Genomic DNA, 14274 nt, shown 5'->3' with positions numbered 1-14274 from the left:
TTTATTTGACTCTTATAATGTATACATTAATCTGGCTAATGTCCCACAGATTCCTTATTTTCTATTCACTTCTTTTTATTAATTTTTCCTTCTTGCTCCTTACACAGAATACTTTTTTTCCATTTTATTCTCATCAAATTCACTGATTCTGTTTTTTGCCTATTCAAATCTGCCATTGAACCCCTGCAGTGAAATTTTAATTTTATTTGTTCTGTTCCCTCCCTCCCTCCCTCCCTTCTTTCTTTCCTTCCTTCCTTCCTTCCTTCCTTCCTTCCTTCCTTCCTTCTTTTTTTACTTTCTTCTTTNGATATTAATGTGTGTGTATATGTATAATTTTTTTTTGGTACCAAGAACTGAACCCAGGGTACTTCTGAGCCACATCCCCAGACCTCTTTCTTTCTTTTTTTGGTGGTGGTTCTGGGGATTGAACTCAGGGCCTTGTTAATACTAAGCAAGCACTCTACCAAACAAGCTATATCCCCAGCCCCAGCCCTTTTTATATTTTATTTTGAGACAGGGTCTCTTTAAGTTGCTTAGGGCCTTACTAAATTGCTGAGGCTGGTTTATGATTTACAATCTCCTGCCTCAGCCTTCCAATCCAATGGGATTACAGGCATTCACCAGTATACCTGGCTCTTTGTATTTATTTAAACAGCTGAAGCATTTATTTCAGTGGACTGGTGGGAACAGAAGTCAGATTAAATGGATGAAAGAGTAAAAAGGAGGTGTGGACATGAAATTGGGAGTATCAACAGCTTTTATGGGAGCCTTATCTTTGAATGCTCGGAAGAAAATGGGATTTTGTAGTTGGAGAGGAATGTGGGATCCAGGGAAGATTTTTAAATAGGATATTCTAGTGCTGAATTATTCAATACCATAGCCATTAGTCACATAGGACTATTCAAATCTAAATTAATTAAAATTAAACTAAATTAAAAAATCAGGTCCTTAATTGCACTAACCACACATGGCTATTATATTTTATAGCACTGCAAGCCTCTCTGATTGGCACCAAACTTCTATTTATTTTCTCTGGTTGCAAATGATAAGACATCTCTGCTCTCATCAAATATTAATTCCTCTCATTCATGCTCTGGATGCCATACCCTCTCCATTTTTTAATTACTTTAATCTTTTTGCTATTGTGTATGTGTGTGTGTGTCTGTCTCTAACTCCCCTAATAGCCAGTCTTTCTCTCTTGGCTGGATCATTGCCATTAGCATACAAACATGCCTGGTACAGTGAGAGAGGTTTGCATATTTTTACAGTTGATAAAAGTTCTCTTTTGGTGGCTTCAGTTTTCTGATTCATGTCTGAGGCAAGGCCATCAGTGCTGTGGCTATGGCTATATTGGGGTGGGAGGAATGAAGCAAAAGGAAAAAAAATATAAAATTACTGATTCAGAGTGTAAAAAAGCAGGCTTTTATTTTTTTTATTATTTATTGACACAATAATTGTACATATTTATGGGGTACAATGTGTTACTTTGATACATATAGATATTATGTGATGGTTGAATCAGTGTAATTAGCATATACATCACTTCAAATATTCATAATTTCTTTGTGATGAGAGCATTCAAAATCCAATCTTCTAGCTATTTTGAACTGTTTGTTACATTATTATGAGAAGTTACAATTAGATAGGAGGAATAAATTCTGATGTTCTATTACACAGTAGAGTGATCATAATTAAAACAAGCTTTTAGGGCTTGGGGTGTAGCTCAGCAGCAGAACCCTTGCCTGGCATGCTCAAGGGTGACCATAATTAAAACAAGATTTTTTGAGAAACAGAATAAGACTGCCAAACAGTGTAGAGGACCCATTTGAGGTTTCATATAATTAATTCCAAGTCAAACCAATCTTCTTGTTTATTTTTTGTATCTTTGTTTTTTATGTTTTAATTTTTGAAATGGCAAAGATTTTTAAAAAGTATACTACTAAGTGTTACTGGGGATTCAGTATAATGTACATTACTGTGAGGATTTAAATTGTGTAACCTTTCAGAAGGGAAATTTGGCAATGTATATCAAGGTTGCTACACGTTTTTACTCTTTTTGACTAATTAATTCCACATTTAGAAATTAATTCTAAGGAAATAGTCATAGATGTTTTTAAAGTCTCATGTGCAAGGCTGTATCCTATAGCATTATCCATAATAGCAAAAAAGTGGATGTACACCAAATGCCCAGGAAGATACAAATATCTTTAATGGGCAGGGTTATATAGTCATTAAAATCATGTTTTTGATATAGCTTAATAATATTGAAAGTGCTAATGATATAAAGTTAAATAAAAGTCAAGCTGTGTATTAAAATGATTCTAATTTTCTAAAATGAGAGAATATAAATATGTGTCCATACATATGTATATCCCCACATACATTTATTTATTTATTTTTCACTTTTTTGTGATGCTGAGGATTGAACCCAGGGCCTTGTGCATGTGAGGCAAGCACTCTACCAACTGAGCTATATCCCCAGCCCCATATATTTATTCATATGTAGCAAAATGCAGTTTAATCTAAGAGAGTACTGATTTCTAAATAATTGGATTATAGTGACTTTAATGTTCTTGTTATACATTTCATAGATTCTGCAATATTCAGCATTGAACATGTTTTATTTGTATATATTTTTAAAAATTTATTTTTAATCATAGAAGTAATACATGAATGCATTCTCATTATAAAATATTCAGATAGCACAGATAAACAAAATTCCCCATGGCTGTACTGTCAACCTCAGCTCTCTTCCTAGAGGTAGCCCATATTACTAGTTTTGTTTGTTTCCTTGTAAATATTTTTCTCTGTATTTATACACACTTATATTTACATGTATTACTTAACAACAATAGTTATTTGTTACTATTATTTTAGACAAAAAGAGATGGGTAGAGAAAGATACACTAGTGAAAGGGACCACAGGGCTATGTCCAATTAATAAGTGGTATATAGATGGTCAAAATAGAAGGGAGTGATCTAAGATGTCAGCTACTTCAAAGGATAAAGATAATGTATGAATGCCACCCTTATCTTCACCCCAACCCCTCACCCTTGGGAAGCCAGTCAGTATTCATCTAGGGGGTCAATTTGACAGGTTGGCTTTGAAAATTATTTTAAGATAATGAATCTGGAAGGTCCTATTGTAGACTGGAAGGCAGTCCAGTGTGGTAAATGCCAGAAGGAACTGTGTTGGAATTCACTATCTCTAATTCTTTCAAGTACTAACAAAACGGTAATTTGATCTACAAGAACACCATAGCTGTAGCAGTTACTCTAATATAGTCAGACCCACAGTATCTCATTGGCTCACACGTTTTAGACATATTTTCTTGAGATGGATGCTTGACATTACTGCAAGTGGATCGTAAGTGTCATATGGTTATTTTTCTCAACATTTTACACATTAGATGAAAAAGTAACTCAGGGCAGAAAAAGGGATGAAGTCAGGTTTGGGAACTTCAGTGAAGATGAGAGATGTCAGACATTGCCAGTTTCATTCATTCAGCTGTCAAAGCTGTATTCCAAGGGCAGGTCCCTAACAGCAATGGGAGACAAATTTAATAGGCAGAAGTGAAGAAGAAAAAGAGGCCTGGTTTAGGATAAGAGGGTATCAGGAAATAAGTAAGGAAGTTAACTTCTGAGATGCTTCTGGGGATACCATCAGGGTGTGAAACCTTTGCATTTTTGAGGGTTTTTGTTAGCATATTGGTTTGGCTTAAGCTTTGAGGCATGAGGTTAGGACAGACACATAGGCCTCTAAATTATTTATTGACTCTTCTAGTATGGAAGTTGTTGGAGATTGTGTTTGCTACTGCTGCTATAAGGAAATATTACAAACTGGGTGAAAAAATAAACAAAATGAATTTACTGTCTGAATGTTTTGGAAGCTAGAAAATCAAAATCAAGGTATTGGTGGTTTTGTTCCCTTTGGGGGCTGTGAGGGAAGGCTGTATTTCAGTCCTCTCTGGATTTTTGCAGAAGATCATTTTTCCTGTGTCCCTTCACATCATTTCCTTCTATTGGCCTCTGTATGCAAAGTTCCTCTTTTTTTGTAAAGACATTAGTCATATAGGACTAGGACCTACCCTAATGATCTCATTTAAAATAAATTACTCCTTTAAAGACTCTTTTCCAAATGAGGTCAAATTATGAGCTACTAGGAGTTAAGACTTCAACATATTTTTTTTTGATGGGGACTCAATTCAACCCACACCAGTTATGACAAGAACAATTCTGATGGAGTGGTACAAAAAGAAGCTAGATTGTAGAGGATTAAGGAATGAACAGGAAATGAGAATAATAAGTATTGACAAAACTTTAAGAAAGCTTAGCTGTGAAGGAAGATAAGGTGGAGAAAGGGGTCACAGAAGAAAAGGGGGTCACAGAAGAAAGATGAGACTTGAGCATGGTTTAAGTGGGGAGAGGAACCAGCAAAGTAGAGGTTGAAGATCCAGGTGGGAGAGGGAATCTGAGTGTGAAAAGTGAGATTAAGAACTCTCATGGAGTTGGAGGAGGGCATTTCTCTCCTTGAGCCTGGAGAGCTTGATGGATATGAATATAGATATGTTGGGGATGGGAAATGGGAGTATGAGGCAATAGAGCCTTCATAGAGTGGTGGTTAAGAGCAGGTTTCAGGAACCACACTGAATAATTTCAAATTTCAGCTATGATATCTGATCTTTGGAAATTGATTAATAGCCACAAGCTTCAATTATTTCACCAAAACAATGGAATTAATAATCATATTTAGGCTGGGCTTGGTGGTACATGACTGTAATCTCAGCGGCTTGAGAGGTTGAGGCAGGAGGATCCGAAGTTCAAAGCCAGTCTCAGCAATTTAGCAAGGTCCTAAGCAACTTAGTGAGACTGTCTCAAAACATAAAAAAGACTGGCAGTGGGTCTTTCTAACCTACATGTGCCTCAATTGTTCTTGTGGATTTTGCCTTTATAAACTCTGTACTTTCAAAATTCAGGTGCTGGGGAGTTCTTTGAGGCACTAATAATAATGCTCCCAGCTGCTTGCCTGGCATGCTCATAAAAGACCTTTTTTCCATTAAAAAAAAAAAAAAAAAGACTGGGATCTGACTCAGTGGGTAAGTGTCCCTAGGTTCAAACCCCAATACCAAAATCATCATCATCATCATCATCATCTCAGGGAATTTGTGAAGATTGAGTTGTTATGTTTCAACTTTGTCAGTTGTTTTCTTTAAAACAAGTCCATTATTCAGTCATGTGGCACATGCCTGTAATCCCAGACACTCGGGAGGCTGAAACAGGAGGTTCACAGTTTAAAGGCCAGCCTTGGCAATTTACCAAGGCCCAAAACAACTTAGAGAGACCCTAGTTCAAAGAAAAATAAAAAGGTTCAATCCCTGGTACCAAAATAATTAGCTAACTAAATATCCATTATTAATAGTTCTTTACTGAGGACCAAATCCTATCTACCAATGGTTCACTGTGTCCAGTAGTATTTTTGAGTGTTTCAACTTACTTACCCTTCCCTTTCCTGTGCCAGAAGGGTAATTTTGATTTGTATTTTCTTAATGGTTGATGGTGATGAATACCATTCATATGCCTTTCATATGCATATTTGTCTTTTTTTTTCTTTTGGTATGGGAATTGAATCCAGGGGCATTTAACCACTGAGCCACATTCCTAGTCCTTTTTTCAAACTTTATTTAGAGTCTGGGTCTTGCTAAATTGCAGAAGCTGATTTTGAACTTGCAATCCTCCTGCCTCAGCCTCCAGAACCACTGGGATTATAGTCATGAAGTACTGCACCTGGCATATGGAGTTGGAGGAGGGCATTTCTCTTGTTGAGCCTGGAGAGCTTGATGGATATGAATACAGATATGTTGGATATGAATATAGATTCCTACAGTATCCTTTTTTTTTGTGGTACTGGTTGTTGCAAAAACCCAGGGCCTTGCATGTGCAAGGTAAGCACTCTATCACTGAGCTACATTCCTAGGCCTTATATCATCTATAATGAAGTGTCTGTTCAAATTTTTGCTCATTTTAAATTGGGTGGTTTGTTTTCATTCTGTTAAGTTTTAAGTTACTTATCATTTTATTGTCTAAAAACAAATAACCCAATTAAGAGTGAGGAAAGGATTTGAATAGACATTTCTCCAAAGAAGATAATAAAAATGGCCAATAAGCACAAGAGACAATGCTCAACATCATTAGCTGTCAGAAAAAAGAAAATCAAAATTGCAATAAGATAACATTTCTCATTTACCAGGATGGCTAAAGTAAAATTATGAAAAAAAGACAATAATTATTTTTTAATGAGGTTGTAGAGAAATTGGCACCATAATAGTGCTGTTTGTTGGAATATAAAATGATGCAGCTGCTTTGGAAAGCAGTTTGGCAATTCCTAAAATGGTTAAGCATATTGTTACTATATAAGTCAGTAATTTTGCCACAAGGTTTTCATCCAAGAGAAATGAAATTACAGGTTCACTCAAAAAATGTACACAAATGGTGATAGCAGTATTATTTATGGGGGTGCTGAGGGTTGAATCCAGGGCTTCCTGCATGCTAGGCATGTATTCTACTATTGAGTTACAACTGCAGTCATTTTTACTTTTTATTTTGAGACAGGGTCTCACTGAATTGCTGAGGCTGGCCTCAAACATATATTCCTCCTGTCTCAGCCTCTTGAGAAGCTGGGATTATAGGTGTGCAGTATCAGGGCCAGCTTGTTATTTTAATTATACATATTTATGTATTACACTATGATAATTCACTATATGTATTAATCTATAATGATCAAATTAGAGTAATTAGCAATGGGTGAATTATATGGCATGCAAATTCAATAAAGCTGTTAAAAACATTAATATAGGAGCAATTGGAAGTTGGGTTGGTGAAAGCAAGACTAGAAGCAAAGAGACTTGTTAGGTTTTGTAATAGTCAAATTGAGAAAATAGGGCAGGAAATGGAAAGAAGAGAGGTGGCTATAACACATTGTAGAGGCAGACTCAATAAGACATGCTATTTGGTTGGTATTTTGTTGGATGTTGAATGGATGAAGGTTTAAGTAGGCAAGAAAGACTAAAGTTTATTTTTTTCTGGTTAACTAAGAAAGTTATGATGTTATTTCTAGACATTGGAGGTGCAATTTGCAGAAAAAAGGTTGTAAGTTCATATGAGTTCATAACATTTTTTTGGTGCTGGGGATTATGGTAAGCAAATGCTTTTACTACTGAGCTACACTATCAGCACTTTTTTTTTTTGTACTGGGGATCAAACTCAGGGAAACTTTACCATTGATGTACATTCCCAGTCCTTTTTAGTTTAGTTTAGTTTTGTTTTTATTTTGAAACAAGATCTCTCTTAATTGCCCAGACAGACTTTAAACTTGTGGTTCTCCTGCCTCAGATTCCTGAATATTTGAGACTACAGATGTGCAACACTGCACCTGGTTCATTTTCAGTTTTTGACATGATATCAATACAATCATCAAATCATTACCAGTATTTCTTTGAGAAATTGGGGTTGGAGCTTGGTAATAAGAAAGGTCTGGCTAGTTGTAGTATTTAAATTTTATGAAAACATAGATCACAGTTTATGTCAGAAATTTATCTGAAAGCATCCATAGAGAGTATGGGGGAAAAAGGGAGAAGAGGGATAGAGTTGGAGTTTCATGGAAACAGGTGCATTTAGGAGGTAGCAGCAGGAAGAATAGACCTAATCAGAACCCAAAAAGCAGGTATACTACAAGCATAGAGATAAAGTAAGGATATTTTATAAGAGAATTAGACTAGGGCCTTTAAAGAAGTGGAGAGTAGAAGAGAACTGTTGAGGGTTTCCAACAAGGAAGAAAAATAAAGTCATGAAAAAAATGGATACTGTTATGGAAATGATGGAGAAATATTTTAAAAGGTCCTGTGACTCATCCACAACAGCCTTTTGGGGAGACATTAAAATTGAGAGAAATTTCTGATCTGGTCCCCTATTTATTCTTCCTAGGTGAGGTGCTTACTTACCAGTGGAATGTTCCAGAGAGATCTGGCCCTGGACCCAATGATTCTGCTTGTGTTTCCTGGATATATTATTCTGCAGTAGATCCCATAAAGGTAAAAACAAGATTGGCTGACTAGAGGTCGGTCTTAGAAATGGGGAATTGCCTTTGAAAATGAAGTCACTGGGCTGGGGTTGTAGCTCAGTGGCAGAGCATTCACCTAGCAAGACATGAATTCAGTCCCCAGTTACTGCAAAAGCAACTACAAAAGAAGCTGTTAAATAGGTATAGTAATAAGCCCAGGCCTAAAATTCTAGAGCCTAGGATTTTGGATTTTCCTCAAATGTTGGGTTTACTTTAAAAATCAGGTGAAGGGAAAAGGCAGCTCCAGCTATTTGTCCTGAGGAATTTCTTCTTGCCTTTTCTTTTGGATCCTGTAAGGCAATATGCTCTCATTCACAAAACCTGATGATGCTTGCCAGGAGATTCTAGTCAAATATTTAGCTCTAGCTTGCTTTGAAGTTACTTTTAGAAAAGTCATTCTGTCTCTATTTCCTCATCTGGAAAATGGGTTTTTCTGTCTACCCACTCACTCATAGCAAGCCATCAGCAATCATTTATTGTCTGCTACATTTTGGACGTTTTACTTGGTGCTTTGGATGATAAAAAAAATGTAAGATATAATTCCCCACCTTCGAAGAACATGGCCTAGCTGAGCAAGAGGGAAGTGAAGAAGGCATTACAATGGAGGTACTTGTGCTCTGGCCCTTGAAAGCTGAATAAAATCATGTCATCAGACAAGGAATGTGTTGGAGGGGAAGGCATTGCAGGCAGAGGAAACAGCATGTAAAGGCATTGGGTTGTGAAAGTTGCTTGGTGGATTTGAAGACCTACAAATAGGTAAAGCATAGGTTAGAGAAATAAAATAGGGTGCTTATAAATATAAGACATTATGATGAAGTTTTGAGTACAATGGGCTCACATGTAAGCCATATCCTTGTAGAGTATGGCCACACAGGAATAACCAATAACCTGATTTTTCTCTCTTTCCCTCTTATTCCCTTATCAGGACATGTACAGTGGCTTGGTGGGGCCTTTAGCCATCTGCCGGAAGGGTACCCTGGAGCCCAATGGAGGACGAAATGACATGGACCATGAATTTGCCTTGTTATTTTTGATCTTTGATGAAAATCAGTCTTGGTATTTGAAGGAGAATGTGGCAACCTATGGGCCCCAAGAGCCAGGCCACATTAACCTACTGGATGAGACTTTCTTGGAGAGCAATAAAATGCATGGTCTGTAGAAAAGAGGCTACTTCTATTCCAAAGAAGTTTCCATTAATTGCTTGAGGGTATCTGATAGTCCCATCACTAAATAAGAGAGCATAATTCCAGAAGAAATGGGAAGGTTAGAAGGCAGAATGGGGATGAATTAGAAGAAATATTTCCTATTATTGTACATTTATATGCATAGAGAAGATATGTGATCTAGATGAGCTCAGGTGCCCAGAAAACAGCAAGCTAATGCTATAAGGTTGCCATGGTGACACAAGCAAATTTTAACATATTAAAGAAGGCAAGATGGACATTTGTGACCCTCTGTGTACCTTGTGAGCTAACTGCCTGGGGCCTCTTTGTTTCAAAATTCTGACTTAAGTCTCTCGATATCATGTTATTTCATTAGGTTTCTGAATTTGGAATCTGCTTTCTCAATATAGATAGATGAAGGATAGTTTGTCTTTTAGTATGTTTATTTTTTAATTTGTATTTTTGGTACTGGGAATTAAACCCAGCAGGCCTCTACCTCTGAGCTATATCCCCATCCCTTTTTATTTATTTATTTATTTTAAATTTTGAGACAGGGTCTTTATAAATTTTGTGATCTTCCTGCTTCAGCCTCCCAAGTCGCTGGAATTATAGGGGTGCACCACCATGCCTGGCTGGTCTGTTTTTAAAACAAAGTTTCAATCTACAGATGAAACAATTGGGACTGGGGGTGTAGCTCACTGCTTGCTTAGCATGCACCAGGCCCTGAGTTCAATTTCCAGCACCACAAATAAACATACAGATGAAATAATTGGAGAGAAATAATTGAGGAGAGCCTCAGGGAGTAGTGTACTGGGTTTATAATAGATATAGGAAGAACTTTTTGATTCTTGAATGGATTTGGTGGGAAAATTGTGCATCAAAGCCTTCCCTTGCTCTAGAGATTGGGGTAGCTTTTCAAAAACAGGAGAAAGTCTCAAATAAGAAGGGAAGCTTAAGTGCAGTGGAATGTATGAAGTGATCTCTCACCACCCCATCTAGCCCAAGATTTCTTTGATCTGAGAATGAGGTGCAGCTTTAATAACGACTCTAATGGAACTCAAAAGGAGTATCTCATTGTCCCACAGATTTTAGCTATTTCCTCTTGATGGAGAGATGAGTGATTCACATTAGAACAGATGATTCACAAACTTCACAAAGTGAACTTTTTAGTTCTCTCAAATCAGAGAAATAAATGGTCCAGGGCAAAAAGTGAATGAGGGCAAATTTAGGTCCTGCTAATAGCAGGAGTTTGTCTAATGCCCACTTTCATCTGTTTGTTTATATGTCAACTCATCTAAACTCTTCAGATCAATCTACCTAGCAGGTATTTTTGAGCAATTTCTGAGTGCTGGCATTAGAAATATAAAGATAAATGATGTTGGGGTCCAAGGACACAAATAAATAATATTCTTCCCTTCCATTCTGGATTTTTGAACTGAGAAAGAGAGATATTGAAAATTGCATGTAAGCTTTATTACTGAGAAGGTTAATTAGAAAAATGAATTTAGTTCTACACTTAAGTGTGCCTGCTGATACTCCTCTTGCAATAGACAGATTTTTCTACCTTGTCATTGGCATAGATGGACAACAATAGCTCTCCCTCTTGACAGAGGCAGAATCTTACCAACAATGAGACAGTGAATCAATTTGCACCCTTTTCTGTGATCAGACTGATCAGAGAAAGAAAAGATCTAGAAGGGCCTTACTTGAGCTTGCTTAGTCCCTTCTGCCAAATTCAGTTTGGTGGGGGTATATAAAAAGATAGACTATAAATAATCCTTCCATTATTTCCCCTCTTGAGGAGTAAAATAGAAATTACCTTCCCTCAGTGAGAACATAAGAAGTGGGAGGAAATTGTTCTGGGCAAAGTCCTGCCAGTGTGAATTATATAGCAATGAGTAGTTTGTGAGTGCAGCGTAGGACATGGCCTGGGAAGAAAGAGATGATAAGGCCCATGTATTAATATTATTACTAATTACATGAAAATGACAAATTAAAAAATTGTTTGTTGTAGGCCAAGGTAGCTTGCTGGTTGTTCTGAAAAAAAAATATATATATAAGGAACCTATAATACTAGTATATGCAATTATTTCCTGCTTACTGGTAACCTAAGTCTAGTTGAAAATGTAAGATTCTATAATTTAAAAGATTGGCAAACCTAGAAGACAGCTTTTATCAAGTTCCAATGAGATTAAAAATAGTACTGGTGGAGTTTGGAGGTGGAAAGAATGAACAGTATGGAGAGAAGTTAGGAGGTCAGGGAAGTTTTCTTGAGGGACAACATGGAGGTTGAGCTTATGGGAGGGAAGTTCAGAAATATAAAATCACAAAGCACATACATCGATCATATGGGGGATGGAGAAGAAATGACCCTAATTGGAATAAATGTGTTGAGTAGTGGTAGATAAGTCTGGCAAGGTACTCTGAAGTTGAACTTTGAAAGACCTTTTTAGCTGGACTATGGAGCAATAGGCTTGCTTTTTTGGGAAAGGGGGAACTATTAAAATAGTTTACGTAGCAGAATGACATGAACAAATTAACTATTTAGAGAGATAACAACAATGTGTAAAATAAATTAAGGGGAGGTATATGGGATAGAGATGAGGAAAGCAAGGAGCCTATTGCTATTATCCGAGATGATAAGGACCAGACCTAGGACAGTGACAAAGGAGAATCAAGGTGAGGAATAAAAGAGACATTTTCTTATTTTACAGCCATCAATGGGAAACTATATGCCAGCCTCAGGGGTCTTACCATGTACCAAGGAGAACGGGTGGCCTGGTACATGCTGGCCATGGGCCAAGATATTGACCTACACACAGTCCACTTCCATGCTGAGAGCTTCCTTTATCAGGTGAGCTGGAAAGAGGGCTGAGACCCTCAGGAGTGATCAAAGGAGTTTCTTGACAGCCATTGAGGAAGAAGGGAATAGCAAGGAATAAGGTATTAATCAGTTGAAAGATCAGAGGTCTAATATGTGGAGAATATTGAGCTAGGAATTATCATTCAGCTGTTAGTCTGAGGAACTGATACTTCCATTTAGACCTTAACTTCCCTTTGGAAATGGAAGAGAATGGCTCACTTATTGGGTAAGGGGATTGAAGGAAGCCATGTCACTGAGTCTCAGTCAATGACTTGAAAGTAAGCAAGGATTCTAAGAGCAAGTAATTTCAGAGTAGCATCTCAGAGTCTATGAAAGTCAGCAATCCATTAAAAGGAAAGTTTCAATTTAGTAACTACATGGAACGATATGTAGATTTTTGAATATTTAGCCTAGGAAAAGAGCAGAGATTTGAAGATTTGATCAGACTTAGAAATCTAGATGTACAGATACAGGTGATAAGGAGGAGAAATTAAGTTGAATTCATTTCTAAGGAAAACATATGGCTCCTTTCTAGGTGTCAAGGCTTAATATAAGTTTTCCAGATTTCAGCATGTTAAAAGACATGAGGATACTAGTTTTGAGTCTTTTAAAGGAATCTAGAAGATCTTTTACATTGGTACAATTTAAAAAAGAGTAGGAGGAGACAGTCCTTTGTTGATTTAGTTTGTGTGGGTGGATTCAAGAAAGATGAGTAAAGTGGACTTTTAAAGCAGCTTTCTGGTCTAGGAATTTTGGAGTCTCATGTCACTGATGTGAACATCATACACTTTATTTTGTATTTTTTAATTTGTTCATTTAGTTATACGTGACAGCAGAATGCATTTCAACTCATTGTACACAAATGGTGCACAACTTTTCATTTCTCTGGTTGTACATGATGTAATGTTGTATCATATATGCAACATCATAGACTTAATTCCTGTAAGCTCTGAGATGGTTCCTTTACCCTTCATTTTCTCTCCTTCACCCCCAATCTCTCTTTCAGAATGGACAGAGCTACAGGGCAGATGTGGTGGATCTGTTCCCAGGGACCTTTGAGGTTGTGGAGATGGTGGCCAGCAACCCTGGGACATGGCTGATGCACTGCCATGTGGCTGACCATGTCCATGCTGGCATGGAGACCCTCTTTACTGTCTTGTCCCCAAAAGGTAAAGCCTACCTCCATAAGATGTATCATTTTCTAACCCTTTAGCCTATAGGAATCAGTTCATCCCCTACAAAAACTCTTTGTATCTCCACTTTTGATCCCAGAAGAAACACATTTTTTTTTAAGAACCACATCTCAACAGAACATTCTCCCCCTCTAGGCTATTCCTAAATCAGTATACTCACCCTCCACTGAAACCTTGAAACCTACATCTCTTCTAATTACTTTGACACCTTTTGAACTCACATGGGTTGGCCCAGCTTGAATCTTGTTGAGCTCTAGGCTTAGTGCAAGTTTGCATCCTTTGAAATTAATTTATATGTAACTTTATTAATTAGAGTGCACTAGAAGCACTGGCAGTTAACAAGGAATATTACTAATGGTTACTTTTTTTTTGTCATGCTGGGGATTGAATGCAGGGCTTTGCACATGCTAAGCATGCACTTTACCACTGAGCCACACCTCCAGTCCTGTGAATCTGTTTTTAATGAAAAGAAAAAGAATTCCAATCTCACTTCTTAATTTATTTGTTTTGTGAGGATTGTGAAAGGCAGTTCTTTCTATCCTGTCAAAGGTAGAAATAGATATTGACCTTCAATTCTGCTTATTCCAGACAGAGTTGCTACTAAGGATGGAAGGAATCTTTTTTTCCTCAGGCTGGGAATGCAGCTTAGTGGTCATGTACTTGTCTGGCATGTGTGCCTGGTTTTGATCCTCAGCACTGCCAACAAAACAAAACAAATCAAAAACAAAACAACCCCCCCCCAAAAAAAAAAACTAAAACAAAGCATGTTTTTCTTTTAAAAAATTTTTTTTGTAGTTGTAGATGTAGTTATAGATGCCTTTATTTTATTTATTTTTATGTGGTGTTAAGGAACAAACCCAGGGCCTCACACATGTTAGGCAAGTGCTCTGCCACTGAACTACAGCTCCAGCCCCTGAAGCACATTTCTCTCTCTCTCTC

General features: G+C 37.2%; 1 protein-coding gene across 6 annotated transcripts in view; it reads left to right on the top strand.

The window, feature by feature from the left end:
* Heph (hephaestin) overlaps nucleotides 1-14274 on the top strand; it is an 84665-nt gene that overhangs the window by 59772 nt on the left and 10619 nt on the right. For all 6 annotated transcript variants that reach the window (XM_048797170.1, XM_015501653.2, XM_048797172.1 and 3 more), the window contains exons 18-21: nucleotides 7981-8087; nucleotides 9042-9267; nucleotides 11994-12133; nucleotides 13149-13311. In XM_048797170.1, the coding sequence (XP_048653127.1) occupies nucleotides 7981-8087; nucleotides 9042-9267; nucleotides 11994-12133; nucleotides 13149-13311 (636 nt within the window). The remainder of the gene's footprint in view (nucleotides 1-7980; nucleotides 8088-9041; nucleotides 9268-11993; nucleotides 12134-13148; nucleotides 13312-14274) is intronic.

Source organism: Marmota marmota, unplaced genomic scaffold, assembly GCF_001458135.2.
Source record: "Marmota marmota marmota unplaced genomic scaffold, marMar, whole genome shotgun sequence".
NCBI classification, from domain to species: domain Eukaryota; kingdom Metazoa; phylum Chordata; class Mammalia; order Rodentia; family Sciuridae; genus Marmota; species Marmota marmota.
This window is presented reverse-complemented; position numbering and strand designations above follow the sequence as displayed.